This window comes from Podarcis muralis, chromosome 14 (genome assembly GCF_964188315.1).
Source record: "Podarcis muralis chromosome 14, rPodMur119.hap1.1, whole genome shotgun sequence".
Lineage (NCBI taxonomy): Eukaryota > Metazoa > Chordata > Lepidosauria > Squamata > Lacertidae > Podarcis > Podarcis muralis.
In genome coordinates this window covers 42,595,556-42,623,545 of record NC_135668.1, presented here as the reverse complement: position 1 = coordinate 42,623,545, position 27,990 = coordinate 42,595,556, and the positions used below count along the sequence as shown (strand labels likewise).

Here is a 27,990-nt window from a genome sequence, read left to right as displayed (position 1 = left end):
CAGAAGAAGGTCATCCGCCAGAAGAGCATCTGTCAGACGACCATCCATCAGACGACCATCCTTCAGACGACCATCCTTCAGAAGACCATCTCTCAGACGGCCGTCTGTCAGAAGACCATCTGTCAAATGGTCATCCATCAGAAGACCATCTGTCAAATGGTCATCCATCAGAAGACCATCTGTCAAATGGTCATCCATCAGAAGACCATCTGTCAAATGGTCATCCATCAGAAGACCATCTGTAAAAAAAAAATTGTCTTTCAAAAGTGCGACATTTTTCCCACCAGGTAATTACAACACCAGAATTTGTTTAAGGTTCTTCTAAACATCTGTATACACAAAGCACATTTAAAACACCTGACCTCCCACAAAGAAATGTGGGAGCTGTAGTTTGTTAAGTATGCTGGGCAATTTAGTTAAACATAGTTCCCAATATTCTTTGGGGGGAGCCATGTGCTTTCAATGTAAGGTGTGTATACATTCTGCTCTCATTAATGCCAGCAGTTCTTGGATGGGAACTGTTGAAATTGTCCCTGTGACACTGAGATGGCACTGGATTGTGACCACATTGTCCTATACAGTACTCTTGGCTCCATGAATTATGGATTTGCATCTCAACACAGGCCCTACCTGGGATCCTGTGTCCAGTTCTGGACACCATGGTTTAAGAAGGATATTGACAAGCTGCAACATGTGCAGAGGAGGGCAACCAAGATGATTAAGGGTCTGGAATGGGTGAGGGAGTTGGGTATGTTTAGCTTGGAGAAAAGAAGTGATAGGAAAGCCATCTTCAAATATCTATAGGGCTATCACATGGAAGGTGAAGTAAGCTTGTTTGCTGCTGCTCCAGAGGATAGGACCTGAACCAATGTATTCAAATCTAAAGATAGGAGATTCCAACTAAACCATTAGGAATAACATTGTGACAGTAAGAGCTGTGGGTCAATGGAATGGATAACCTTGGAGGTGGTGGACGCTCCTTCATTGGAGGTTTTTAAACAGTGGTTGGGTGGCCATCTGCCAGAGATTCTTTAGCTGTGACTCTTGCATTGCAGGTGGTTGAACTGGACGATCAATCCTTGGGATCCCTTCCAGCTCAGTAGTTCCATGAACACTCCTTGTTTTCTTTTCAGGATTCCTAAATGAACCTCTCAGATGTTGATAGACAGGTATCGTGGCCAGGATCCAAAGAACTGTGCAACTAATTCCAGTATGCCCAATGGGGCTTTGGGGCTCACATTTCTCCAACAGCAGTCTCCAATGCTTCCTGGGGAAAGTCTTTTGAAAGCTAGTATGTCTCACACAGTTCTTTGGGTCCTAACCCTTGGAAATAATACATCTGGAATGAAATTGATTTGCTCTATAACTCTGAGCTTAAGTTTTGGGAACTGGGTCTTGAAGCCCATTAAGCTAAGGAGAATTGTATGCTTGGAGAAGGTGCTCAGAGCAACCTTTGGTCCTTCAGGTGTTGCAGAGTAAAACTCTCATCCTCCCTGTCCCATTGGTCATGCTTGCTGGTACTGGTGCAAGCTGTGGTTCAGCAACATCTGGAGGGCAAATGTTCTCCTGCACCTGGCCGAGAGGGTTAGGCCACATGAGCTTTGCAACATGTCCAAATTCTCTTCCTTAGCAGATGAAGAAGAAACCTCATCAACAGGCTCTGATGATTATTACAGCTGGGACACAGGTGAGTGTGGCAAATTCAATACAGGCAAAAGAAAGGATTTCTTCACACAGTGCAAGATTAATTGCTGGAATTCACTGTCACCAGATGTTGGGGTGCTCAGTAGTTCCGGTAGTTTAAAATGGGAATTAGACAAATTAATGGAGGATAGAGTTATCCACACCTGTTAGGCAGGATGCTCAAAAGTAATTGACCATATGAACATTGGAAGCTGCCGTATACTGAATCAGGCCAATGGTCCATCTGTCACAGTTTAGTTAGCACTGATGGTTCTCATGGTTTTAGGGAGGGAATCTTTCCCAGCCCTACCTGGAGATGCCAGGGACTGAAACAAAGATCTTCTGCGTGAAATACAGATGCTCCACCCCTGAGCACCCTATGTCATGGACTGGTTGAACGCAGAGGAATGGTGGGAGGAACCAGCTGGGGAACCACCAAAGAAAGAAGTCTCAGAGGCTGGGGAGTGGTGATGGAACAACAATGAGTGGTCAGAGGGAGAAAAGGGAGAAGACTGCGAGGAGGTGATATTGAAAGCTGAACAGGCAACAGGGTTTAGTGAGCTGGGAGAGTCTGTGGCAGAGAGAAGTTCAGAGACAGTAGCTGAAGCAGAAGGGTGGGAGGAGGGAGACCAAGATGCAGAGATTAGTCAGGTTGGTGAAGAGTCATGGGTATCTCCCCCTCCTGTTGCAACCAGCTCCCCTCCCCCCACCCCCATTTCCCATAATCAGAAGAGGGTTGAAACAGGTGGAGCAGTGATATGCTGCATGCAAACACAGTCTCTGATTTCTTGGGGGAAAGCCCTGGGGAGGAGGGGATTTAGATGACTGTGGGGAGGGGGGCACTTTCAGCCACTGATTCATGGGGTAAGACCTACTGGAGATGAACTGCTGTGTTTATTTGGCCTGGCACTCAGCCAAGAGTTAACTCCAAATTTGAACAGTGTGATTTACTGCTGGCTCACTTTTTGACACCCTAGCACTGGATACCAGTTTCTAGTTGGGGGGGGGGAGGCTGTTGCTAGCATGCCCCCTCCCTGTAAGCTTCCCAAATGTAAGGTTGCCATATTTCAAAAAGTGAAAACCCGAACACAAAGGTTGTTGGGCTTTATTAATGAAATTTGCCAAAATCCACACTTCTGACATGGATTGCCATACATTCAGATTTCCCCGGACATTTAAGCAATTTCCACCCAGACGCTGTTTACAAGGGCTGAATACCGGCTATGTCTGGGAAATTCCCAAAAGTATGACATCTGTTTGAGCATTGTGGAAAACTGGAGACTGGACTCAGTGGATCTTCCGTCTGATCGAACAGGGATTTTGTTCTTGGGTGTCACCAGATTCAAAGAGCTACAGCAGTGACTAGAGGCTCTGCCAGGCAACCAGTTTATTCAGCATTCATTCTGATTTGCTTGCATGAAACTTATACAGTGGTTAGACCAGGCTTCCTCAACCTCGGCCCTCCAGGTGTTTTGAGATTACAATTCCCATCATCCCTGACCACTGGTCCTGCTAGTTAGGGATCATGGGAGTTGTAGGCCAAAAACATATGGTGGGCTGAGGTTGAGGAAGCCTGGGTTATTAGACTATAGACCCCTCCAGAATGATGGGGGGGGGGTTGGTGGGAGGAGAGTTGGGAGCGCATTGCGCAACATGTCATTGACTAAATCACTAGTATTTAATCATTGACATGTTGCATTGCTCAGGGTTTTACACTGGACCATCTATCCACCAGGACGCGTGGATAGCAAGTTCGAAAGCATGTCAAAGTGCAAGTAGATAAATAGGTATCGCTCTGGCAGGAAGGTAAACGGCATTTCCGTGCACTGCTCTGGTTCGCCAGAAGCAGCTTAGTCATGCTGGCCACATGAGCCAGAAGCTGTACACCGGCTCCCTCGGCCAGTAAAGCGAGATGAGCGCCACAACCCCAGAGTCGTCCACGACTGGACCTAATGGTCAAGGGTCCCTTTACCTTTACCTATCCACCATTCTAAGGGACGCGGGTGGCGCTGTGGGTAAAACCTCAGTGCCTAGGACTTGCCGATCGTATGGTCGGCGGTTCGAATCCCCGCGGCGGGGTGAGCTCCCGTCTTTCAGTCCCAGCTCCTGCCCACCTAGCAGTTCGAAAGCACCCTTAAGTGCAAGTAGATAAATAGGTACCGCTTTATAGCGGGAAGGTAAACGGCGTTTCCGTGTGCTGCGCTGGTGCTGGCTTGCCAGAGCAGCTTCGGCACGCTGGCCACGTGACCCGGAAGTGTCTCCGGACAGTGCTGGCCCCCGGCCTCTTAAGTGAGATGGGCGCACAACCCTAGAGTCGGACACGACTGGCCCATACGGGCAGGGGTACCTTTACCTTTATCCACCATTCTGTTTTATTAGTTGTCCTTTAATGTTTCCCCAGGGTTACCACTTGGAGGGGCACATATGAACCAAAGTGCAACAAAAGCCGGGGGGGGGGGCACTCCAGAACATTTTTGGTATGAAAAGTCACAGGACTTCAGCAAGAAGCTAGGGGGCATGCACTAACAAAGCAGTATGTCCGCCCAGAAGCTTTTGCAGGCGCAAACAATAGTGGATTGCTTTCTTTCTCATTTAGATGAAGACACCAGTTCAGATATGAGTGGATCTGAACATACTTTAAGTGCCACTGTGAAGACAAATATCCAAATGGGAGAGCAGGGATTAGGCTTAATCCTCATTCAGAACGGGCCCTACATCCAGATCTCAAGCCTGGTAGAGAAAAGTGCAGCAGTAAGAGATGGGAAACTCCAACCAGGTAAGCAGGTGGAAACAACCTCAAACCTGGGGGGTGCATGGCTGGTATGTAGTAGGAACAGAAAGAGCTTTTACAGCAGCAAAGGAAAACCTCTCTCTTGGAACTCCCTCTCTTCCACTGCTTGTTGCATTAGACCCTGTATCTGTGTCCAGGGCAGCTGTTTACCAGCTCCATCTGGTACGTAGGCTGAGACCCTATCTGCCTGCAGACTGTCTCGCCAGAGTGGTACATGCTCTGGTTATCTCCCGCTTGGACTACTGCAATGCGCTCTACGTGGGGCTACCTTTGAACTACAACTAATCCAGAATACGGCAGCTAGACTGGTGACTGGGAGCAGCCGCCGAGACCATATAACACCGGTCTTGAAAGACCTACATTGGCTCCCAGTACGTTTCCGAGCACAATTCAAAGTGTTGGTGCTGACCTTTAAACCCTAAACGGCCTCGGTCCAGTATATCTGAAGGAGCGTCTCCTCCCCCATCGTTCTGCCCAGACACTGAGGTCCAGCTCCGAGGGCCTTCTGGTGGTTCCCTCACTGTGAGAGGCCAAGTTACAGGGAACAAGGCAGAGGGCCTTCTCGGTAGTGGCGCCTGCCCTGTGGAACGCCCTTCCATCAGATGTCAAAGCGATAAACATCTACCTGACATTCAGAAGACATCTGAAGGCAGCCCTGTTCAGGGAAGTTTTTAATGTGACATTTTAGTGTATCTTTCATCTTTGTTGGAAGCCGCCCAGAGTGGCTGGGGAAACCCAGCCAGATGGGCAGGGTACAAATAATAAATTATTATTATTATATTATTATTATTACCCAAATTAGTCGTAAGCATTAATTTCAACAAGTCTATACTGAGTGGGACCAGCACCACACATCAATGAGATGTAGGCAGTGTTTTATTTTATTAAAAAGAAAAAATGGTGACGGTACTCACCATGATGTTGTTGCACTTAATATGGTGGCGGTTGGGGAGATGCTGGTACTGAGTACCCTTGAGTACCTCCATGGGCAGGCACTGGATGTAGGAACTACCAGGTTAAACAAGCCAAGAGTGCATTCTGCAAACAACTTCCCCCAAACTAATAGCTTTCCTTTCCTTCCAGGTGACATCCTGATTAAAATTGGGCATGCTAATGTCCTAGGGTGGACACTACGAGAGCTAAGGCAGCTTCTGCACACCACCCTCATTGGGACCGTTCTGCAGATCCAAGTTTACAGGGAATTTATGAAATTACCAGTCCGATGGGAAACTGCCATCGACAGCATTCCTGAAAGAAAGGGAGCCAAGCTAGGAGAGTAAGAAACCATGTTTCTAGTTCACTGTTTGGGTAAAGGTCATGAGAGTGCTGGGAGGCGGGGGAGGGTTGGAAATCTAATGGTAACATTATTTGACCACGTCAACTTCCCGAAATGTGTTGTATCTCAGTGGAAGTGCATACACTTTGCATGCAGAAAACTCCAGGTTCAATCCCTGGGCTCTCTCTTCCAAGGGGTATAAAGACCCCATCAGAAACTCTGAAGAGCCACTGCCTGTCAATGTTGAGCAGGGAGGGATTAGGAACCTCAGGCCCTAGGGAGAAATGTGGCCCTTCAGGCTTCTCTGTCTGGTCCTTGGGACTCTTCCCAGACCACCTGAGCACTGGTTGTGCTTCACATCCTAAATCTTTTTGCATGGCTGGCAGGTGCCTTTGAACTCTGCTAATACCTCTTGCTTGCCTGGATGGAGGATCGAGAAGGGTATGTGCACAGAGAACCTAGACAACTATGTGAAGGTGGAATCTGCATGTGTTGCTCCACCCATTTATGGAATGCTCTCCCCAGTGAGGCTCACCTGGTCCCTTCATTATATAGTTTAGGCGCCAGGCAAAAATGTTCCTTTTCAACCAGGCCTTTGGCTGATTAATATCCTACAGCCTATTAAATGTGTATGTGGGAAGGGGGATATTGTTTTGCTGTTTTGATTTACTTATTTACTTGTAAATCCTGTTTTTATTCTGTATTTTATACCCTGAGATCTTATGATGAAGGGCGGTATTAATAATAAATAAAACAACAACAATAATAGCAGCAGCACCTCGGGCCCTGCTCCATCAGTAGCATGCAGCCCCCAGGTGTTTGGTTGCCCAGAAGGGAAGGTGGTCATCTGGCTCAAAAAAGGTCCCAAACCCCCACTTTGGAACAGCTAAAAATGAGCCAGTACAGTGGTACCTCACAAGACGAATGCCTCGCAAGACAAAAAAACTCGCTAGACGAAAGGGTTTTTTGTTTTTTGAGCTGCTTCGCAAGACGATTTTCCCTATGGGCTTGCTTCGCAAGACGGAAACATCTTGCAAGTTTGTTTCCTTTTTCTTAACACCGTTAATACAGTTGCGACTTGACTCCGAGGAGCAACTCATAGAACGTGGTGTGGTAGCTTTTTTGAGGTTTTTGAAGACTTTGGTGATTTTTGAAGCTTTTCCAAAACTTTCCCGACACCGTGCTTCGCAAGACGAAAAAAATCGCAAGACGACAAAACTCGCGGAACGAATTAATTTCGTCTTGCGAGGCACCACTGTAGTTAAATGATGTAAGGGAAGCAGCAGCATTGCTCCCTTGCTCAGTTGTTTCATCTGGTAATTAGCAAAAGAAATTGGAAAACACATACCACACAATGGAGTGGTGTTTTGTAAAAAATAATATTCAGGATCACATGGAGCAACAGTTATTCTATAAACTGGGATCAGTTTGTTCAGTGAAACGAACAGAGCACCCAGTAGCATTTAGCAGAAGCTTCTTGTTCTTGCTCTTCCTCCCCCTAATTCCAGGACTTGAGGAAATAAGGGATAGAAGCATAGCTGTCAACGTTTCCCTTTTTTAAAGGGAAATTCCCTTATTCTGAATAGGATTCCTCGCAAGAAAAGGGAAAAGTCGACAGCTATGGATAGAAGAAAGGGGTGTTCTAACCCAAGCTGTTAGGATGCGAAAGAGGGGCCAGTGGTCATGGGAGCTACCGGAAGGATGAGCTGTAGTGTTTCATCTGATGGCTGTCACCAATGCAAGTCTTCTTTGCAGCCACCCACACCCTATAAAATTAACCAGTAAAGAGGTCTCCACCACAACAGTTTGACATCAAAATCCCCCTAAGCACTGTTTGCAGACCTTGAAGTAGCAGAGCACTAGCTTTTCCCAAGCACATAATTTATATTTAATAGGCTGCTCTAGCCTAGTGACTTAATGCATACAATTATTATACACAATTTCCCCCATCTCCAAGGAGCTGGTAATGTTACGTTACAAAAGAGGTGGAGGAAACACAGCACGGAAGCCAGAAGTGCAGGGAGTAGAGGGTCAGCTGCTTTATTTTAAAAATACAGGAGGGTGTTGATAGTAGGCTATGCTGATTGGTAATATGATAGCAATAATCTAGGCCAAACCGGAAACGTATAGCAACAGGGGAAGCTGACATATACTGAGGCATGCCTCTGGTCTATCTATACAAAAGGTGGGGAACCTTTTCTGGCCAGTGGGATAAATCCTTATCTCCCAACCCCCCAGCAGGCCATCCAATCAACTGACATCACAATGACATCAGGTAATGCTGCACTTTGAAGCCCCAACTGTTGGGACTTCAAAGTGCATCACAGGGGTTATCTGAAAGCTCTTTTGCAAGCAGACCCCCAGAAGAGGGAAGAGGTTTCCAATGAAACTATTTTTTAATTGAACCTGGGACTGTTCTGCTTGCAAAGCTATGTTCTGTCACTGAATTGCAACCCCTTCCCGAGTTACTAAATGCCACAAGTGGCCAAAGTACTTCTTTAAGATCTGCCCTCTATGAATCAAATAGAAGCAATCCTTACAACGTAACTGCTTTCCAAGACTCTCTGTGTTGTGTTCATTTCAGGACGTCAACTTACACCAGTGAAGAAGCTTGGTCGAGCAGCGAAGACTCTGAAGATTATGATTACAGCTGTCATGTTAGTGACGACGAGGAGCTTATTGGTGGGGGCCATGTCGTCAGCTTCGGTAGTGATGAGATCTATACTACAACCGAAGTCACTGAAGTTCCTGTTAACAGAACTGTACATGCCGATGCTTTTCCTAATGTCAAAGCTGTACCATCACTTTCTTTTGAAACTTCTAAGCAACCCAAGTGGATCTCTAAAGAGTGGCACATCTTTGAAAGGAAAACCTACACATTTACCGTGGGCTCAGACATTGGTAACGACATTATCATTCATAAAGATTTTGAAGATGAAAGTGATGCTGACATTTCAAGTTTGTTTTTAACGTCCTCGTCGCCATATTGGACTATGCTAAAAGGTGTTGCGCCGCCATCATTGTCATCTTCCTCCTCTACTGTGTCGGATGCATTTTGGCTCGAAAACTTTTCTCAAGAAGTTGAATGAGGCAACTGGATCCAGTTTTGCACCGCCAGGAACTGGGTTTCTGAAACTGGATCCAGTTATAAGCTGGATTTTCACTCATACAACCTCTCTGCCAACTGATGGGCGAGCAGGGAACTTGGGTGTTTGAAAGAAGCGATGCTCCCTCTTTCGAGGGAGGGAGAGAATAATCTCAACAGTGGAGAAATAACTACAGTCAGTTTTCATATAGACATGTCTCTGGAAGTCTAGCAGCCAAGCTATGTAGCACAACTGCAAGAGCAGAACCTGGCCATCTTCTGCTTGTGAAGGTAAGAAACAGTATTACTTCAAAATGAATTATGCCAGACTCGAAATTAATCTAACCCTTGCCACTTTTTAGCCGAACCATTAGCAAAGATTAGGGAATTCTGTTCTTAGCATTTTACTGCAACACACAGGCCCACACACATTTGGAAACTCATTATCTGTATGCAGGAATGGGTTCCCTGCACCCCACAATTCTGGTCCATGTAGCCTGATGGTATGGCATGCACCAATCAATGTACAATCCTCAAATTTGTCAAGGGCCCCTTGGATTATCGTAACAACCAAAGTTTCCCCAGTGGTGCCAAATTGATCCACGCCTACTATATTTCTGACCCCTCCTTTAATTACTTATATCCTACCTTTTAAAGGGGGAAAGAAAACCATCCCAGTCCCGCTTTTTAACGCTTTATACAGTTCAATAAATTTGGTGTCAACACCAAGGAAGAATTTGGAATGTTGTGAATCCCCTCCATCACCACAAAGGGAGGGATTATATTTTGTACATATACACCCCATTTCAACTAGCTCTTTGTGTTCCTAAAGCAGGTTAAGTGCGCACGATTAATTAAGCACACTTACATACCCCATTGTTTTAAAATGCTTTAAGCATTTGAACTTTAGAAGAATTAAAGGCATTCAACCATTCTCTCCTGACTCTCACAAGGCCATCCAATGAACCCATTGGCTATGGTGAGGTTTTAACCTGGGCTTCCTCGATCCAAAACCAATTCACCAGCCACGAGACCAAACTGGCTCAGAACAAAAAAGCAGATACCTACACAATTCCATATTAAGCACCAGATGCTGCTATAAGAGCAACAGAAAATGCTTTAAGTGCATAACAATACAGAAGACACAAAGGTACTGAGAATCCTGTTAAGAGGATGAGCTCTGCACTTTATTTGGTGTAAGTGTACTGAAAGTAACCTACAGCTCCAAAGCATTAGGAACTCATAAATAATACAGGACGATAATGACAGTCAACACAACTGTCTTAGAACAGAGTCCATTTTGAGGCTGTGCCTCGTGTTCAACTTCTTACAACTCATCCACAAAAGGGGTGTTTGCCAAATCCCCACTAGCTGCCATTGACTTCTTCCCACTAACAAACTTCTTTGCGGCCTGAAAAATAAAGCAGAAAGATAGCAGAGGACAAAATGTTAGGCGACTGAGGCATCATCTGCTTTGGAATCAGCAAACAGAATCACTGTATTTGATGAGTGGCTATTTTTGAGCTTTAAAGGAACTGCTGGATTAGAATTTGGCTTGCAGTGGGTGTAGGAAGAGCCATTTGTGGGGGAGAAAGCCAGTGTTGGTATTCATTTAATATATTTGTATTCTGCATTCTACCAAATCTAGGTCTCTGTGGCAGTTGGCAAAAGAGAAAAATGAGAAGCAAACCCAGACACAGAGGACTGCAAACTCCCCAAACGCAAAGGGTAACACCAGCAAAGTGCCATCGGAAGTGTGGGCGGATGGAAACATTTAGGGTCAACACTTCACAGATACAGCTCTGATGGGTATCCCAGAGACTGGGAGTCACCAGAGCAAAGTCCTGTCCCTCAGAATTAGGGTTATGAGGACTGCTGGCCAACTCAAGAAGTGGGTCACCTATTTTGTCAGCGCTACAGAAAACAGGAAGAGGGGAAACCGTTCTAAATACAAAGCTGCTGATTATGTTGTAATCTACAGGCACCTTACTTACATTCACAATGTCAGCAGTGGCCACAGAATCAATCTTTTCGGCCGCAGCGCTTGGTGACGTGTATGCCCCAGATGCCAGGGCCTGAGAGCCAATTTCATCAAGCAAGCCTTCTGAAGACTCCACAGACATCAAGTAAGCCGCCTTCAGCTGGTTTCTGTCAAGAACATTGAGGAAAATGAGCATAGCAGCCTGCTTAGGAATCTGTAAATATGATGGCAGACAATCGGCAGGAAAAGTATAATGTGGAGTGCATTTATTTACACTGTCTTACTTGCATTTGCAATGCACTTTGTAATTCTGACAAGTTACAGGATGCCTATTACTTTAAAACAGTCATCCGTGAGACTGGAAATCACAAGGCATTCTTGAAGGCAGGCATGAGAGAAAATCCAGCTTCATGGGAGGAATAACAACCCTCAGTTAAATAGGTCAAAAAAAATCTTGTAATCATGTATTTTATGAAATCATGTAAAACCTAACAATTTGTTAGATTTCCATAGTTTAAGAGTAAAGTAGATTTTCTGTACATTTTAGTGTTCCATTGCTGCTCTGCTTCTTTTTTAAGTAGTCCAATAATGTATATTTTACATAAGAAACAGCCATTTGCCAATTCAGAGTATTTGTCCAGCTTATCAATATTGCTTACTCTGACTAGCAGCTGGCAGTTCTCTAGAATCTTAGGCTGCCCAAACCTTTTAACTGGGTGACAAGCAGGGTTTGAACCTGGGATCTTCTGCATGCAAACCATGTGCTCAACAACTGAGCTACGCCGCCTTCTCTGAATGCCTCAACCCTATCTCATTTGTCCTAGATGAGAGGCACGTTTCTTATTTAGATATAAAAATGAGAGCTTTTACTTTACTTAAAAATACATCAACTTTTACTTTACTCAAAAATACATCAAATTAAAATGTACATCAACAATTCCCTAATATCAGGAATGTGTGCCGGGGCAGAAAGAGGGTTGAGTATAATATATGATTTTGGGCTGTGAACAGGTCATAAGAATAGCTCTGGTAAGCTAACTTACTTGGCTCTTGTGACTTCCGCATCAGTGACTCCACCCTGGGCAACTGCCTTCACTTGGTTCAAAGCAGCTTTGATTACCTTGATTCAAAAACATGAAAATATGTTGCTGCTGGCTACAAAAGTCAGAATTCAACCCCTGCCCCCCACTTTATTTACATATACCTAGAATTTTTATTAGACATATGCAGCCAGAGCTGTCCCTTGAGGTTTGTAGGGCTGAGGGAGAATCACTCTGTGTGGTCCTCACATTATTTGTATACAGGGAAAATCTGAGCCAGATCAGGCCTTCTGCATCTACAATGTGCACTGGGGGGGACTATCCAACTGGAGTGAATGCAAGTCCCATCCCCTGAGCAAGCTGCAGGGGCATGGGTGGGTGGATGAGAAAGAATAGCAGGTCTCTGGGGCTTCTTTTCACCTGCTACTAGATCCCTTTCTTTTAACTGGAGACGCCAAGGACTGAATCTGGGTTCTTCCACTATGTTCTTTTCCCGAGCCAGATTACTTTGTTTGCCCACTTACAATCATATGAATTAAGGATATTTTTTAAAAGAAGCTAATCCACAAGAGGTTTCATAAAGACATCTATCATAAAGTACATCTATCCCTCTGACAATAGGAACTTAAGGACACATTTTCTACTTTCAGCACATCCTTCCTGAAAGCAAAACACTCCTTGCAGTGTCAGAAATACACACATTTGTCATAAAACCCTACCAATTGTTAAATAAATCCTTATCAGAACTTGCAGACTGAACGTGCTTCCAATTAACTTGGTCTGAGAAAACCAACTGGTGACTCACCTCCCCAGCAGCTGAAGCCTGGGATACAGTGTAAACGCCAAAGAGTCCGGAATCAGAGTAATTCACATTAAATGCTGCTGCCTGCAAAAGAAATTTGATTTCAGTTAGCATATTCCAACAAGCTCTTTTCTTCATGCAGAAATATTTTTTGGCATTTTAAAGTAGTCCATGTTTAGAAAGGCTGAAATTCAAAATAGGAAACAGAGTTAGGAAATAGGCCTAGGAAATAGGGTTATCATTAGTTTATTACTGATTGTTCGTATTTTAGTTAATGTATGTAATTGTGCATAAATTTAAAACAATCAGAAGCCATAATCTCAAATGAAAAATTCTCCTTGTCTGAGAGAAGTGGAAAATGCCACTTCTTAGAGGGCATTTGCCATATGTAGATTTTTAAATTATTTGTACAGTAGTATCTTGGTTCTCAAACTTAATCCGTTCCAGGAGTCTGTTTGACTCCACAAACCGTTCAAAAACCAAGGTGCAGCTTCCAACTGGCTGCAGGAGCTTCCTGCACTCAAGCAGAAGTCATGTCGGACGTTTGGCTTCCAAAAAATGTTTGCAAACTGGAACACTTACTTCCGGGTTTGCGGCGTTTGGGAGTTGATTTGTTCGAGAGCCAAGCCGTTCGAGTACCAAGGTACTTGTAAATTTACTTGTATTACTTAAGAAAAGAAATCCGTAGATTCATTTAATCAAAGACACTTTATAAAATTGCACTGAACACTGCAGCTCCGGTAGAAATCTTTGGCAAAAACCACTAGGAGCTTCTATCACAAGACCCCTTATAGAAATTCCATTCATTCCAAAGGGACTTCTGCCACACGTCTGTTGTCATCGTTGCTGATAATAACTTAAATAATTTATATACCACTTATATGCTAAAATTACTTCTAACTGGGTTTAACAACTATACAATCAAGTATGAAATCCATAATTAAAAACACACACAATTACAATTCCATTGGGACATTAAATCACCCTTAATTAAAACTAAAAAGAAACAAGCAAGTTAAAAAGTATAATTGATCCAGTAAGAGAAGTCCAAGGAAATGCTTGGCTAAACAGGTGTGTCCTCAGCAGTTGGCAGAATGCCAATACTGATGTGACCTCTTGTATTTCAGTAGGAGTGGCATTCCACACCACCAATCCTGCCAGTGAAAAAGCCACCCCACCCCCATGTTACCAAAAGCCAATAATCATCAGGCTGTGGCAAAACTAACCAGGTTCCATTAGTGGATTGTAGCATCCTTACAAGGCACTGGAGATAAAAAGATTGGTTTTCAGGTAACTGGGTCCAGAGTTATTCAGGACACTGTATCTAAGCAGCAGAGCCTTAAAACTGGCTTGGTGGCTGCTAGCCAGCCAATGAATGCTTTCCCCAAATAATCATTTCCCAAAATATAAACAGTACAGGTTGCATCCAATGCTAGTCCTGCACAGAGTAGATCCACCCACTAAAATTACTGAACATAACTAACAGGTTCATTAATGTCAACAGTTCTACTCTGAGTAGGACTTACAATGGATACAACCCGACACTTCTCTGCTCTTTTTTTGCTCACATTAAAATCACAGGTGCAAGCCTACATACTTACATCAAAAGGTAGGGCAGTTGCCTTCGCAACACCTTGGATGAGCTTACTGGTAATGCTACTTCCTCTCTTAATGAGAGGCCCTGCCCCAAGAACATGCTGAAGGACACTAAAGGCGTTTGCTTCTGCACTTCCTACAGCAGCTCCTTCAGCAACTACGGCAGCATGGACAAGGCTATGGCTGTTCAGCTCTCGGATTTCACCTTAGTGAGAGGCAAAAAGAGGCATTATATGCTCATCAAAGCATAACACATCAACAATCCCTGCAATAATAGCATTTTCTCTGTCAAATTGTCTACAGAGAAGCCTTCCTAAACCCACCATGAAACTGGTAGCGTTATCAAGCCACCTCCTAAGAAACTACAAAGTTCCCTAGAATGCAGTTTGAAAACTAACACAATCAAAACACAAATTCGGAGAGAAGCCAAAGTGACTTTCAGATAGGATGTTAATGCTACTGCCACGAAGTATGCTAGAGGGAGAGCTTAGAATTTCTCTAGATCTTTAAGGCCCAAGTCAACGACAGACACATGATGGCTACTGAATTATGAAACTGAATTTTCAAGGTGATCAAGTAGACAAGAAAATTCATTTTCTTCTGTACCCTGAAAAACTACAGCAGCCTTAGAATTTGGCCCTTGCCCAGCAGGCAGCAGGTCCAAGTGCACAGGCCAAAGTGGTGCGATGGCAATGGAATCCACTGAAAGGTAAGTCACATGCTCTCACCCTGCAGGACTGTTGTGAGGAGAACTAGGAACAGCACTGTGGGAGAACATCTGTTTTGCAGGGGGAAGGTCCCAGATTCATTTCCTGACATCTCCAGTTACATCAGCAAGCGTCTGGAAAGGTCTCTCCCCACTCAAGACTCTGGATGATCACTGCCAGCAAGAGCAGATGATAAAGGCCTAGATCAACTTGTCCCAACTGTTTTGGACTACAATCCCCATCAGCCACAGCCAGTGCGGTTAATGATCAGGGATGATGGGAGTTTGGAGAGCACCATATTGATTGGGGAAGGATGGCCTTGATGGCAAAATAGCCCCAGCCTGGCAGTTAGGAACACGGAGTCCTAGGAAGCTGCCTTATACTGAATCAGGCCACTGGGTCCATCCAGCTTAGTATTGTCTACGCTGATGGAAGTAGCTCTCCAGGGGTTCAGGAAAGGTTCTCTCCAGATGTTCTACCATTCATCCCCCAAAGAAAAGATGCTGCTTTGTGCTGAATAAGACCATTGAACTGTCTGCACTGACTGGCAATGGCTCTCCAGTGTTTCATACAGGACATTCCCAGTTGTCCTTGGGAATTACTGGGGATTGAACCTGTGACCTTCTGCATGCAAAGCAGATGTTCTAGCATTGAGCATTGGCCCCTATGTTCCTGTGAAGCATGTATGCCCCACCCTGAACATCTTGGAGGAAGGGTGTGATAAAAACGTAGCAAACTGTAACATGCCTATTGGGAACAGTAATCTACAAGCCATATAACATGTGCTGGAATTCTCTGGTCTTTGTGAAAGGTTGTCCCTGGATGTGGAGTAAGGCAACAATGCAGTGGCTGGGGCAGGGGTACAGCAGGTTTGAAGGCTAGATGATGGCCCCACAGCAGAAGGCAGGATGGACTCACCCCATCAATCTAATTCAGCAGCACTGCTACAGAATTATCAAGAAATATGCAGGTACCAAAAAGAGAGAGCACATTTACCTCCACGATACTTGGCCTTCTCACCAGCTGAGCCAGACCCGCTGCGGATGTTTAGGAAATGCTCTCCAATCTGCTTCAGGTCAGAATGGCTGACACCTGAAAGGCAGTGTTAGCATCAGAAGAACAACCCAGAGGTTTGCGGCAAAGGGTGTTTTTGTCTTTTAAAAGAACACAGCACAGCCACAAGACACAGATCTTGCCTTACATACCGAGCCCCACCAGAGCCATTCTGCCACTTGTGAAGTTGTTCTGTACGAACTGGTGCAGCTGTGATGAAAAGGAGGATGTACGTGTTAGTATTTCTGCTACATAACTAAAATAAGAACATAAAGAGTCCTTCTGAATCACACCAAAAGCCTGCTTTTACAGTAGCCAACCAGATGCTTCCGAGAAGCTCATAAGCAAGACATGGTAATCACAGAATCATACAATTGTAGAGCTGGAACTGACCCCGAGGATCATCTAATCCAACCCCCTGCAATGCAGGAATATGCAGCTGTCCCATAGGGGGATCGAACCTGCAACCTTTGCATTATCAGCACCAAGCTCTAACCAACTGAGCTACCCATGGCCATTTTAAAAAAATTATCTTATATAAGTTGTTTGCCTGGACTATGACTGTGCTTCACTTCCAAAAAAGCACATTGAGGAGCCTTAGCGTTTGAGGCATTTCAGAACAGAACTGGTTTAAGTGACACCAGTTTTAAACATCTTCACAAATATTTTGATTAAGTGCAACAGCTTGTGGAAACTAGTGTTAAAATGCAACATGATGCTGTATAACTGCAGCCCAATACACTTACTCTAGGGGAAGTCCCCAATGAATTCACTGGGGCTTCTCAGTTGGCATGCATAGGATTACACTGTTGAAAAACCAACCAAAACAAAGTAAGGGAAAATGTTCCAGGTAGGATCAATACACTCAGATAGGGAAGGAAATTCGCCTCCAAACCACTACAGTGGAACCTTCTGTACTGTCCTCCTTGCGAACGCTGCAGGTTACAAGCTCCGCTAACCTAGAAGTAGATGGTCCCGGTTGCAAACTTTGCAAGCGGAAGTATTGCGGTAGCAGCAGCAGGAGGCCCCATTAGCAAAAGCATGCCTCAGGTTATGAATGGTTTAGGCTTAAGAATGGACCTCCAGAACGAATTAAGTTTGTAACCAGAGGTACCACTGTACTCAAAAAAGATGGCATCTTCCTTACAAATAAAAACTTTCAAGGTAAATTTAAGTTGTTCTTTTACCACTGCTTCTTTGAAAAGAGACATCTCCAGAACCCAAAGTTGCATTCAAGCAGGCAAAGGATGGGTTGCATTAACCAGGATCAAACCCTGGTTTTCACTTATGGTTTGCTGAGCAAGTATAAATCATAGGACAGGGAACCTCTGGCCCTTCAGATGTTGCCAGAGTACAACTCCCATCATCCCTAACCATAAGCTGTGCTGACTGGGGCTGATGAGAATTGGAAGCAAAAGAGCAACAGGAGGGCAGGGAAGAGACGAGTGTTGCAATTAAGTTGATGTCTTTAGTGCCAAGCTTCTCTTCATCTACAATAATTAAGTATAGTAAGTGCTGTTTAAACTCTTACTTGTTCCGAAGTAATCTTCCCAATACGGTAATCTGGACAGTACAAGGAGTTGGCAAGGGCATTACGATAAGCCGCTGCATGCAAGTTTTCAAGAACACCTATGCATAAGACAATGGAAGGTTTACTTGTTGTAGTGAATCATTTGTACCCAAGCTGTGCTCTGCAGAAATGTGTTTTTCATCGATTGTGTGGAGCTTCCCCTTCAATACTAAGGTGAAGCCCCTGTTCATGCAGAATATGCAAATCAAATCCACTCTGGGAGACAAATTGTCACTTAGCTCTGTCTAAACAATCTGCAAAATAGTTTGCTGGACCATGGATGTTGTTGGGTAAGGATTGAAAAGATAGTTTTAGGCATATCCAAGGTCCTAGTGTGGGTCCACTCAGATTTAAATCACGCATACCTTTGTTCCACTAAAAAGCAGCCCTACATTTGTTTATTTTTTTTAAAAAAATGCTGCTCCTTAAATTCTGCTTGGCAGAGAATAATGTTTTTAAAGAAAGAATTCCATCACCCCCTTTATCACTGCAAATGTCAGCAATAAAAGATTATGGAATCATTAATTTAAAGCTGTATCAGTTGTTGAGGGCACACAAGATATCCACCCATAGGCAGGGGGAAACTATTCCACTCAAAAGGATTGTTTCATACTTGTACAATCTTAAAAGAAATACTCCTCGTAGCCCCCAGCAGATTAGGAACACTCACCAACTTGAGGGTTCTGAAAGGCAATCGCCTTGTCAATTCTTAAACGGGGATTGGCCTCAGCCACTTCCCAGCGCCTGAATTCTGGGGCTGTTGTGACATTTAATAAATACTCCAAAACGGTATCACTGAATAAAGGAAGAACATCATGTATCAAGAAAGGATCAAACAACTGAGGCTCCAAAATATTAGAGAGCAGATCAAGGGCAAGCTGATGTTAAAATATAAAAATTCAAAGGTAAGTGGGTTAGCACGAATTTCAATGGCATTCCTTCTGAGAATTTAAGACCAGACTCAAAAGTTACCTAGTCTCTACATAGCACCTTAAGGAAAACACACACGGCTCCTGGACCAAGAAGCTTACAATCAATCAAAATACTGACGGGGGGGGGGCAGGGGGAGAGAGAGACAGGGAGTTAGGTAACGAACAAGGGCAGAATTAATAGATGTGTTTTCTTCCTGACAATCCTTTTAGGAACAGACCCACAGAAAAACATGTGCCATGTTATTTATAGCTCAGAATAAAGTCAAACTGTATTTCAAGGGCAGGAACAAAAAATTACTTATGCAATGATGTTCTGTTGCATTATCAATGGGAATGCTTACAGAATGCGTTGAAAACTGATTTGCTACACATCTAGAGGCTTACATATAGTCACGCAGGCATTCAACGGAATAAACCATGTTCTCTCTGGTAGATGTCACACTAAAAAAAGAAAAAGTACATTGTTCAAAAGTTGATATGAGGTTACTGGTTCCTTCTGTTTACAATCCTATTGTGGGCTTGCTTACAATTAAATGTTTTGCTATTAACGTTTTCTATCTTAAACCACAATTAATACCCACATACAGATTTAGTACACATGTATACTGCCTATTGTAAGAGTCCCTGCCAATAGTTATCTTTCTACTGTAAAATAAGCTAATTATGCAATGCTAAAACTCTGCCTGAGAAACCTAAAACAAGACATAAGAATTGTATCTGATCAAGTTCTACTCAGAGTAAACTCAATGAAATTAATGAATGCAAGTTACCCATGTTGATTACAGTGGTGCCCCACAAGACGAACGCCTCGCAAGACGGAAAACCCGCTAGACGAAAGGGTTTTCCGTTTTGGAGGCGCTTCGCAAAACGAATTTCCCTATGGGCTTCCTTCGCAAGACGAAAGCCCATAGGGAAATCTCCGGGACAGCGGGGAAGCGCAGCGCGTCTTCCCCACTCTCCTCGGACCTCCTCTGAAGGCTGGCGGCGGGGCGGAGAGACCTCCTCCTGCCGCCAGCCTTCGTTTTTCCGCTATCCCGGACGGCTTTTGAAGGCAGGCGGGGGGGGGGGAGCAAAGACTTTCGCCCCCCGCCGGCCTTCAGAAGTGGTCCAGGACCTCTTCTGAAGGCCGGGGGGGGGCAAAAGTCTTTGCTCCCCCCTGCCTGCCTTCCCGGGGGCTTTTAAATCGCCCCGGGACAGCGGAGAAGTCCTCCGCTGTCCCGGGGCGATTTTAAAATGCTGGCGGGCGGCAGCGGAGGCTTCGCTGCCGCCCACCAGCATTTTAAGATCGCCCTGGGACAGCGGAGAAGTCTCCGCTGTCCCGGGGTTTTTTAAAATGCTGGGGGTGGGAAGAAAAGCCCTTGTCCCCCCCCCCCCCAGCCTTCAGAAGAGGTCGGGGAACAGACTGTCCCCGGACCTGGTCTGAAGGCGGTTTCCATAGGAACGCATTGATTGATTTTCAATGCATTCCTATGGGAAACCGTGCTTCGCAAGACGAAAAACTCGCAAGAAGAAAAAACTTGCGGAACGAATTAATTTTGTCTTGCGAGGCACCACTGTAATTTCAATTGGTTTACTCCAAGTAGGGTCAGCACCGGATACAAGCCATGTGATTCTGATTCACAAGAGTGCAATAACACTATATTAAATAAGGAGATAAAAGCCGCTGTTACTGCTGCCTTGTCCAGTTGCCGCCACGAGGACTCGCAGGCCACCATTGATTGTGCCGCCACCACCAGGCCTTGCAGGTTGTCACCACTACTGCTAACACATACCAGCATCATGGCCAGCTGCTTCTGGCTCCTAGCAGGTCTGCTGGCAGTCCCACATTATTTGTATTCACTGACTCATCACCATACTTTGGATTGTCCTGAATATCACCATTTGGTAGGCAAGCCCAGAACCAAAAGTCCTACTGGGATTCATTTTGGCTTGCCTGCTGATGTAACTGAGTGTGCGATGATTGAGAAGATTGTCATTTATCTGTTTTAGGCTCCTAAGCAGTAGCAGTTGCCTGGACATTGTCCTGTTCACCTCTGTATAGTTCCTTCCTTATTTTAGACATTGTGGTAGATTGCAACGTTTAGCTGCTGATAACACTGCAGTTTAGCTGGTGAGTTATTGCAAAGTTGAAAACCAGATATCACCTATCACCTGATAACTTGGCCCTCCAGGTGTTTTGGGACTACAATTCCCATCATCCCTGGCCACTGGTCCTGTTAGCTAGGGATGATGGGAGTTGTAGTCCCAAAACAGCTGGGGGGCCAAGTTTGGCCATCACTGGCCTAGCCCTTACACACTGTGATTCACACAATATTGCCAGCTCAGACAATTATCACGATGTGAACTTCGAAGCGGTTTTAGACAATATATCAATATATTGCCCAGCTCCACCTGCAACCCAGCTTCAGGTGCAGTAAAGGAGATGGAACACTGGAAGTTACCTCATACCATTGGTCTATTTAGCTCAGTATTGTTTACAAAGTCTGGCAAAATCTCCAATATTTTTTACTAGACTTTTTCCAAGCCCTTCCTCGAGATGCCGGGAACTGAGCCAAAAACATTCTGCAGGCAAAGCCTGCGCTGTCCCGCTGAGACACAGCCACTCCTGACTTCTCACTCTAAGCGAGAATCATGCCCCAGGCAAAGTCATATGTTTCTAGAGATGTGGCCCCTTTCCCCTGGTTTATATGAGCATATATGAAAAATACAGGACTCTCTTTCACTGTGATTACACTTCCTTTCTGCGCTGATATCACTACTGTTGAAGCATGTGCTATGGTTCTACATACAAACATGCTTGAGGAAGCACATATTAAACAAAATTAAACTCCAGGATGAAACTGGGAATCGTTTTTGAAAGAACTATTGCAGGGGGAAGTTCAATTAAAATTGGATAGTGGACAGATGTTTAAGTGAAGCCTGCCTTGTGATTAAAACATGAAAAATCACTTTTTAAAAACCCACTCACCCTTATTTTCAGTACTTCTGCCTTGGGCTATTCAAAGTCATCCAACTATGAACTGCCATAATCAAAGGAATCCCATTTCCATGTAATTATTCAAAACACAGTTGAGCATTAAACAATTACAAACCTTAGGCTACCACCAACAGCTTCAATACCACGGGTGATTTTAAAGGCAGAAGCTCCTTTTGTAGTCTGTAGAAAAACCAACATTACACTTTCAACTGCGGGCATCAAAACAAAACTTCAGTCATATCTAACCCATATGTTTTAACTTGGCCATTGGGTATTGTAACCAAATACACAGAGCCAATGCTTGCATCACTAAACTGTTCAGGTATAATGAATAAGCCAAAGCATGTTAAGTCAGTGTTATGCTGCAAGATAAACACCCTATGGAAATTCAGAAGGCTTATTATATACTTTATCCTTATGCTGGAACCAGACAAAACTGAAAGTAGCAAGACTGCACCTCCTTTTCTCCCACCCGGATAACAGTGATAGAATGTGGTGGTTTTAAAACAGGATCAGACAAAATCATGGAGGATAAGGGTAGCAACAGCTACTAGCCCTGATGACTATGTTCAACCTTCATGGTTGCTGAGAATCACAAGTGAGGAAAGTGCTCTTGCATTCTGTTCTTGCTTGGAGGCTTTGAAGAGGCATCCGGCTGGCCACCATGACAAGATGCTAGAATAGATGGCCAATGGCTTGATCCAGCAGGGCTCTCTGCAATTCATAACAGTTAGGGGTGCAGGACTAGGGCAAAGGAGCAGGCAAGCCAGCCTAGACCTTTGTCCCGCGGCACATGTCAGGTTAATAAAGGGAGGTCTTCCTCAAAACCAGCTAAGCCTTTGGAATAATTAGAGACAAGGAGGAGAAGAGCATCTGACGCATTTTTTGTGCATGCAGGTCCTTTTAAGTTTCAGGTCCTTAGAAATATCTGCCAGCAGGGCATCCTTAAGGGGAGAAATCATTTCTTTAGAAAATGAAGATGTTTACCTGGATACATTTGCAGGGTCTGCTGAGATTCAGAAAGGCTAATTTGCTGTTCCTTAAAACAAGAAAGCAGTCTGACATTGTTCTCCAAGGGCCTCTGGTGGTCATGGAAAGTGGTGCAGCCCAAAACTTTCAAATAAGCTGATGCTGCTCCAGCTGAGGAGGAAGTAACAGCAAAGGGACACAAGCAGCTGGTCCAAGCTCTTGGCACCTTGCACTTTCAGGTGCAGAAGAGGCGGCAGCATTGCTGGTTCCCCAAGCCTTGTGCCAGTAGCATGGACCATTATGGGCACCTCCTTGACTTCTTGTGACACCATGTTGAGTGCCCAAGAGGGGCTCTGTGATAGAAGTGTTCAGGGCTGGAGGCAATGGGACATTCAGTGATGGTAGAGGTATGCCACCCACCAGAGGCCCCTTGGTAAGGTATTCAGGGCAGGGTGGCTGAGAAACTTATTTCTGCTGCATTGCAATCTGCTTTGGGCATAGTCTGGGAAGGAGCCAATTTAGAAAAACAGCTTGAAGCCAGCTCTGTCTTTGCCTGAAGATGTCATGGCAGCAGAGAAGAGGAAAGTAATAGCAGAAAATGAGGAATGGGAAGGAGATTTTTTTTTTAGGGTGAGTGAGGAAAGGACAAAAATGGCTAGAGAAGCAGCAAAATAAAAAGAAAATAAGAGTAGACCAAAAGTCATTCTAGTCCAGCATCCAGTTTCCTACAATGGCCAACCAGAGTCTCATGAGAAACAAAAAAATCTAGGCATGAGTGGAGCATCCCTCTCGTCGTTGTTCAGAGACATTCTGATTCTAGGAGGCAGTACACAGGGATGAAGATCAACAGCCATTGATAGCCTTATCCTCAATGAATTTGTCCACTTGCCTTTTAAAGTCACCTAACTGAAAAGCCTGGCTGGATTAGTTGAAAGGCCCACTTAGTCCAGCATCCTGTTCTCACAGTGGCCAACCTCTGTGAGGCCGACAAGTAAGATCAGTGCAGAAGCGACAACAAATGGCCCATAAAGCAGAAACGATAGGAGAGGATATACATTTGATTGGGTGGAGGCAGAAAAAAAAAGAGGGATACCCAAGAGAGTGCAGTATAATGATACTCAAAACCACATGGTCACTGCCTAGGCAAATGACAATCACTCATGTAGATGCTACACACAGGACAGCCTGAGAATGGTTTTACTTGAATTTGTACCAACACCATTTTTTTCTCCTATGAAAATAACAAAAAGTATTCTCCTCTGCGGTTTTTAACACAGTAGCACAAACGTTTGTTTTTCCAGAATTTCAAAAGTACTCCACTCACCTCCCCACCCTTTCCAGCCTCCCAATTTCACTTTTAGGATACCAACACTAAATGAGCTGAATATAACACTTTGCTTCCTTAATCTAAAGTCAAAGAAGTTGAAGAAGAAACCCACCAGGTTAGATGCAAGGCGGAGCAGGTGAGCAGTTCCCAAATTGGTGGTGGTCTCATACCTGCTGCCTGCTTTGATGAAGACACCAATCCTTGAAACGGGAGAATAATTTTCCAGAGAAGCAATCATCAAGCCATTTGGTAGTTTTGCAATCTGCATTTATAAAGAGGACACATCAGTCTACGTGAAATCACACTGCTCCACTATGTGCTGCTCTAATTAGCAGAAATATCAAAATGCAAAATAACTTCCTCTTCAGACTAACCTCAAGATCCTGGGGGTGCAGCAGTACTTTTGACCGCTCTGCTCCTCCAGGGGCTTCAACTTTAGGCGCAGTCTTGAGAGAATAAAATCTCCTCTAATAAGAGAGAACAAACAATGGTAAGCTAGATCCATACACATTTCAACCAATTAAATTTGAAAGATAAGCAATGTGGTGTAGTGGTTAGTGTGTTGGACTACGACCTACGAGACCAGGGTTCAAACTCATCCATGCTGTTCACTGGGTGACCTTGGGCCTAACACTGCTTCTCACCCTAAACTACCTCACAGGATTGTTGTGAGGATAAAACTGGGTAAGAGGAGAAATATGTATGGCTCCTTGAGTTCCCTGGAGAATATATGTACTACGTTATAAATAAATAACTGGCACAAAGTAAACATGCCAGGAACAAGAATGTCCATGTTCCAAGTCAATGGATATCAAGCAGACATTCACTAAAAACCATCGTTTAGACCACCGAGCCTCTTGGAATTGCGGGTCAGAAGGTCAGCAGTTCGAATCTGCACAATGGGGTGAGCTCCTATTGCTCTGACCCAGAAACCTGTCTGTGGACAAACGGCGGCTCCTTCGACCTGAAAAGTGAGATGAGCGGGGCAACCCATAGTCGCCTTTGACTGGACTTAACCGTCCAGGGATCCTTTACTTTTTTACCTTAGACAACCCTACCCTGATGCTTAGTCAGAAACGCTGGTGTGAATTTTAATCTGCTTTTAGCTTCTTGTTCTTGCAATTTCTCCTGAATTTTCTGGTTTCCTCTTTTTGTAAAGCACTTGGATGTGTTGCCGTTGTTTGCAATAAGCGATGCATAATTTTTTTTACGAAATAAATGAATAGCTTAGCCGTTCTCCCTAGAGACTAATTTGTGGCCTGGGGGTGTGTGTGTTTCCGTGCGGTGATTTCTTTCCTTCGTTTTCAACGGTCATTTCTCCCCCTGCCGGAGCGAACAGCATTCTGTCCTGCGTACGTCTAAAGGGGAAACGCCGACTGACAGCTTCCGATGGTGCTGGGGCTCCAGGGACAGGCCGACCTCGGGGCTCCTGTAGCGACCTTCAGCCTCCCGGCAGAAGAGGGGTCTGTCACCACCCTCTTCTCTCCCCAAAGCGGTTGCTGAGAAGGAGGAGCGGCGCCCGGAGATGGATGAGGCGCCGGCCTTCCCTTTCCCCTCCTTCCCCGGTCGAAGGCCCGAGTCAAGGTCGCTCCCGGGAAGCGGGCGCTGCGCTTCCTCCATCGGGCCTTCACCGGCCCAGGCGCCTCTCTCGCTCCGGGCTCCCGCCCCTTCACCGCCGCCGCCTCCAGGGCGCTGCTACTCACCGAGAGGCACCGCGCTGCCGCCGGAATGGGCTTCATGGTCTCCGACCGCCACAGAGCCCTCCGGAGCCTCCCCGGGGAAGAAATCCAAGATGGCCGCCCAGGAAGCGGAAGGCTCTTCCGGTCCACGCCGCACTGCCACTCTTTCCGCGCCGCCCGAACCATAGAGAAAGCGGAGCCTTTCTATAATCTCGCGTCTATGCGCCCAGCGCCTGCGACTAGGGAAACGCCCCCGCCCCGTAGAGGTAGGGGAACGTTGTTCCAGCATGGAAACTAGGAGAGGAAAGCGGCTAGAGCGTCGCAGGCCAGTCCATCAAGGGGATAATCGTTCACCGCTAAGAATCATCATACACGTCCGGTTCTCATTTGCAGTTGGTAGAATCCTGGATGGCAAAGGACGAAAACAGAACCTGAGGACTAAAAACTCTGCTGTGCGCAGTTAGCTCGCGGGCTGACCCTCCAGCCACCTAAGTTGTAACTCACGAGCGTTTCGCAAATTTGATTTTCTCTCTCCCCCCCCCCCTTGCATTTGAAGAAGAAAGGACATCTATCCTTAATTCTGATAAATCTTTACATTGCTTTAATTCTCGAGGATCGGGAGCGAAAGCTGCATGTTCTAAATAAAGCACGCTCTATTCATTTCTTTTGTTCTCTCTGTAAAGGTGATTTGCGGTACTACCATCCAGAAACTGCCACCCACTTGTCAAGGAACAACCAGGAGCACACATTTAAGCGCCTTTGCAGCCAGGTCTTGTACGTGCCCCACCTATGATGTCAGGTGTGAGGCAGGTGGGTGCAGTTTGGGGGAAGCAAGTTAAATCATGACCCTTGCAGGAGGAGTGGAGGTTCACCCCACGCATTTATAGCACATGACTTCACCCAAAGAATCCTGGGAACTGTGTTCTCCGCTTAAGGTAAAGGCCGACTCGGGTTGCGGTGCTCATCTCGCTTTACTGGCCGAGGGAGCCGGCATTTGTCCGCAGACAGCTTCCGGGTCATGTGGGCAGCATGACTAAGCCGCTCCTGGCGAACCAGAGTAGCGCACGGAAACGCCATTTACCTTCCTGCCGGAGCAGTCCCTATTTATCTATTTGCACTTTGACGTGCCTTTGAACTGCTAGGTTGGCAGAAGCAGGGACCGAGCAATGGGAGCTCACCCTGTTGCGGGGATTTGAACGACCGACCTTCTAACTGGCAAGCCCAATGCTCTGTGGTTTAGACAGCGCCACCTGCATCCCTTCAAATAACTATTTATTCAAATAAATAGTTATAAACTAAAAAACTCCATCGTGGGGATTTGAACCGCCGACCAGTACGTAAAGTTCCCAGGATTCTTTGGAGGGGGGGAAGCTTGGTAAGAGCACTTGTCCTGGAAGGGCTGAGAGTACCATAAGACAGTGGCTCTGAAGAAACCCAGGATGATCTACAAGTCACCCGTCAACAGAAGATTCACTCTTTCTCATGCACACTCTTGCACACAGTTTACCGGTATATTTCAAAATTCATTCCCTGCTTTTCTTTTCTTAAATAGTTTTTATTATTTTTTTCATTTTTATCTTCATCACAATACATTCCCTGCTTTTCTTAAGTTCATGAAGTACAGTAAAGCAAAACGACAGAAAAACACACAAACCCAGTTGGAATGACCAAACTTCTGATTTGCACAACAGGATCCAAAGCATGGACTAAACAGCTGAGCATAAAAACAGGGAGGCGGGACGTTAATCCACAGTTTAAGTCTGGCAGAGTCAAAAGGTTTTAGGATCTGCCTTTAGTTTAAGAGTGCAAGAGTCAAGGGAACCCATCTGGGAAGGGAGATTCACAGCCTGGAATGCCTAATAAAGAAAGCCTTAGGGTTGTATGCACTGTTGGACCTACTCAAAGTAGACCCATTGAAATCAAGACATGTTTAACTTAGCTCTATTAATATCAACAGGTCAACTATAAGTAAAAGTTAGTTATGGGCAACCCATCGAAATCAATAGGCACGACTAGCCTTCACAACTGACAACAAGGTCTTGGTCACCACTGTTGCCTTATTCAGTGGGGTTGTTCCTTGACAGATCACCACACCTTTACAACACCTGTGCTGCTGACTCTCAAACTTTGGGACTTTTGAAATAGATACAATAAAAATAATAATCAATTTGAGTCGTGTGACTCCAGTTGGGTCTAGTAGACCCAAAAAGCTTAAGCAATGTGGACTAAAGTCGCTTCTGGGCCCCAAAGGATTAGGGGCCCTGAAGCTTAAGATTCATTTGTTTCACAGTAGATCCATCCCTTAGCAGGGTTGCCACCTGTCTTGTATAATACAGGTTTGTCCTGCATTGCAATGTAAAATGCTATGTCCTGTAATGATACAATTTTGTCCTTTATTTCAAATCTTCTCTGTCTGTTTGTTTGTTTGTCTGTCTCCTCTCCAAATACATGTGTTCAAAAGGGTGTGTGAAATAATAATAATAATAATAATAATAATAATAATAATAATAATAATAATAATT

At 44.9% G+C, this 27,990-nt stretch overlaps 2 protein-coding genes across 2 annotated transcripts; one reads left to right on the top strand and one right to left on the bottom strand.

The window, feature by feature from the left end:
- The first annotated feature begins 326 nt into the window (after window positions 1-326).
- On the top strand, window positions 327-11,355 carry PDZD9 (PDZ domain containing 9). Its single transcript, XM_028705788.2, has 5 exons — window positions 327-1,687; window positions 4,280-4,459; window positions 5,558-5,750; window positions 8,335-9,126; window positions 10,484-11,355. The coding sequence occupies exons 1-4, from the start codon at window positions 1,609-1,611 to the stop codon at window positions 8,837-8,839; spliced, it is 957 nt and encodes a 318-aa protein (XP_028561621.2). The 5' UTR covers window positions 327-1,608; the 3' UTR covers window positions 8,840-9,126; window positions 10,484-11,355.
- On the bottom strand, window positions 10,001-25,669 carry UQCRC2 (ubiquinol-cytochrome c reductase core protein 2). Its single transcript, XM_028705785.2, has 14 exons — window positions 25,493-25,669; window positions 24,164-24,256; window positions 23,902-24,051; window positions 21,609-21,673; window positions 18,901-18,957; window positions 18,255-18,379; window positions 17,546-17,643; window positions 16,167-16,224; window positions 15,958-16,053; window positions 14,260-14,459; window positions 12,662-12,742; window positions 11,860-11,936; window positions 10,830-10,983; window positions 10,001-10,246 (listed from the first exon to the last, which is right to left on the bottom strand). The coding sequence occupies exons 1-14, from the start codon at window positions 25,652-25,654 to the stop codon at window positions 10,163-10,165; spliced, it is 1,500 nt and encodes a 499-aa protein (XP_028561618.2). The 5' UTR covers window positions 25,655-25,669; the 3' UTR covers window positions 10,001-10,162.
- Window positions 25,670-27,990: the final 2,321 nt, after the last annotated feature.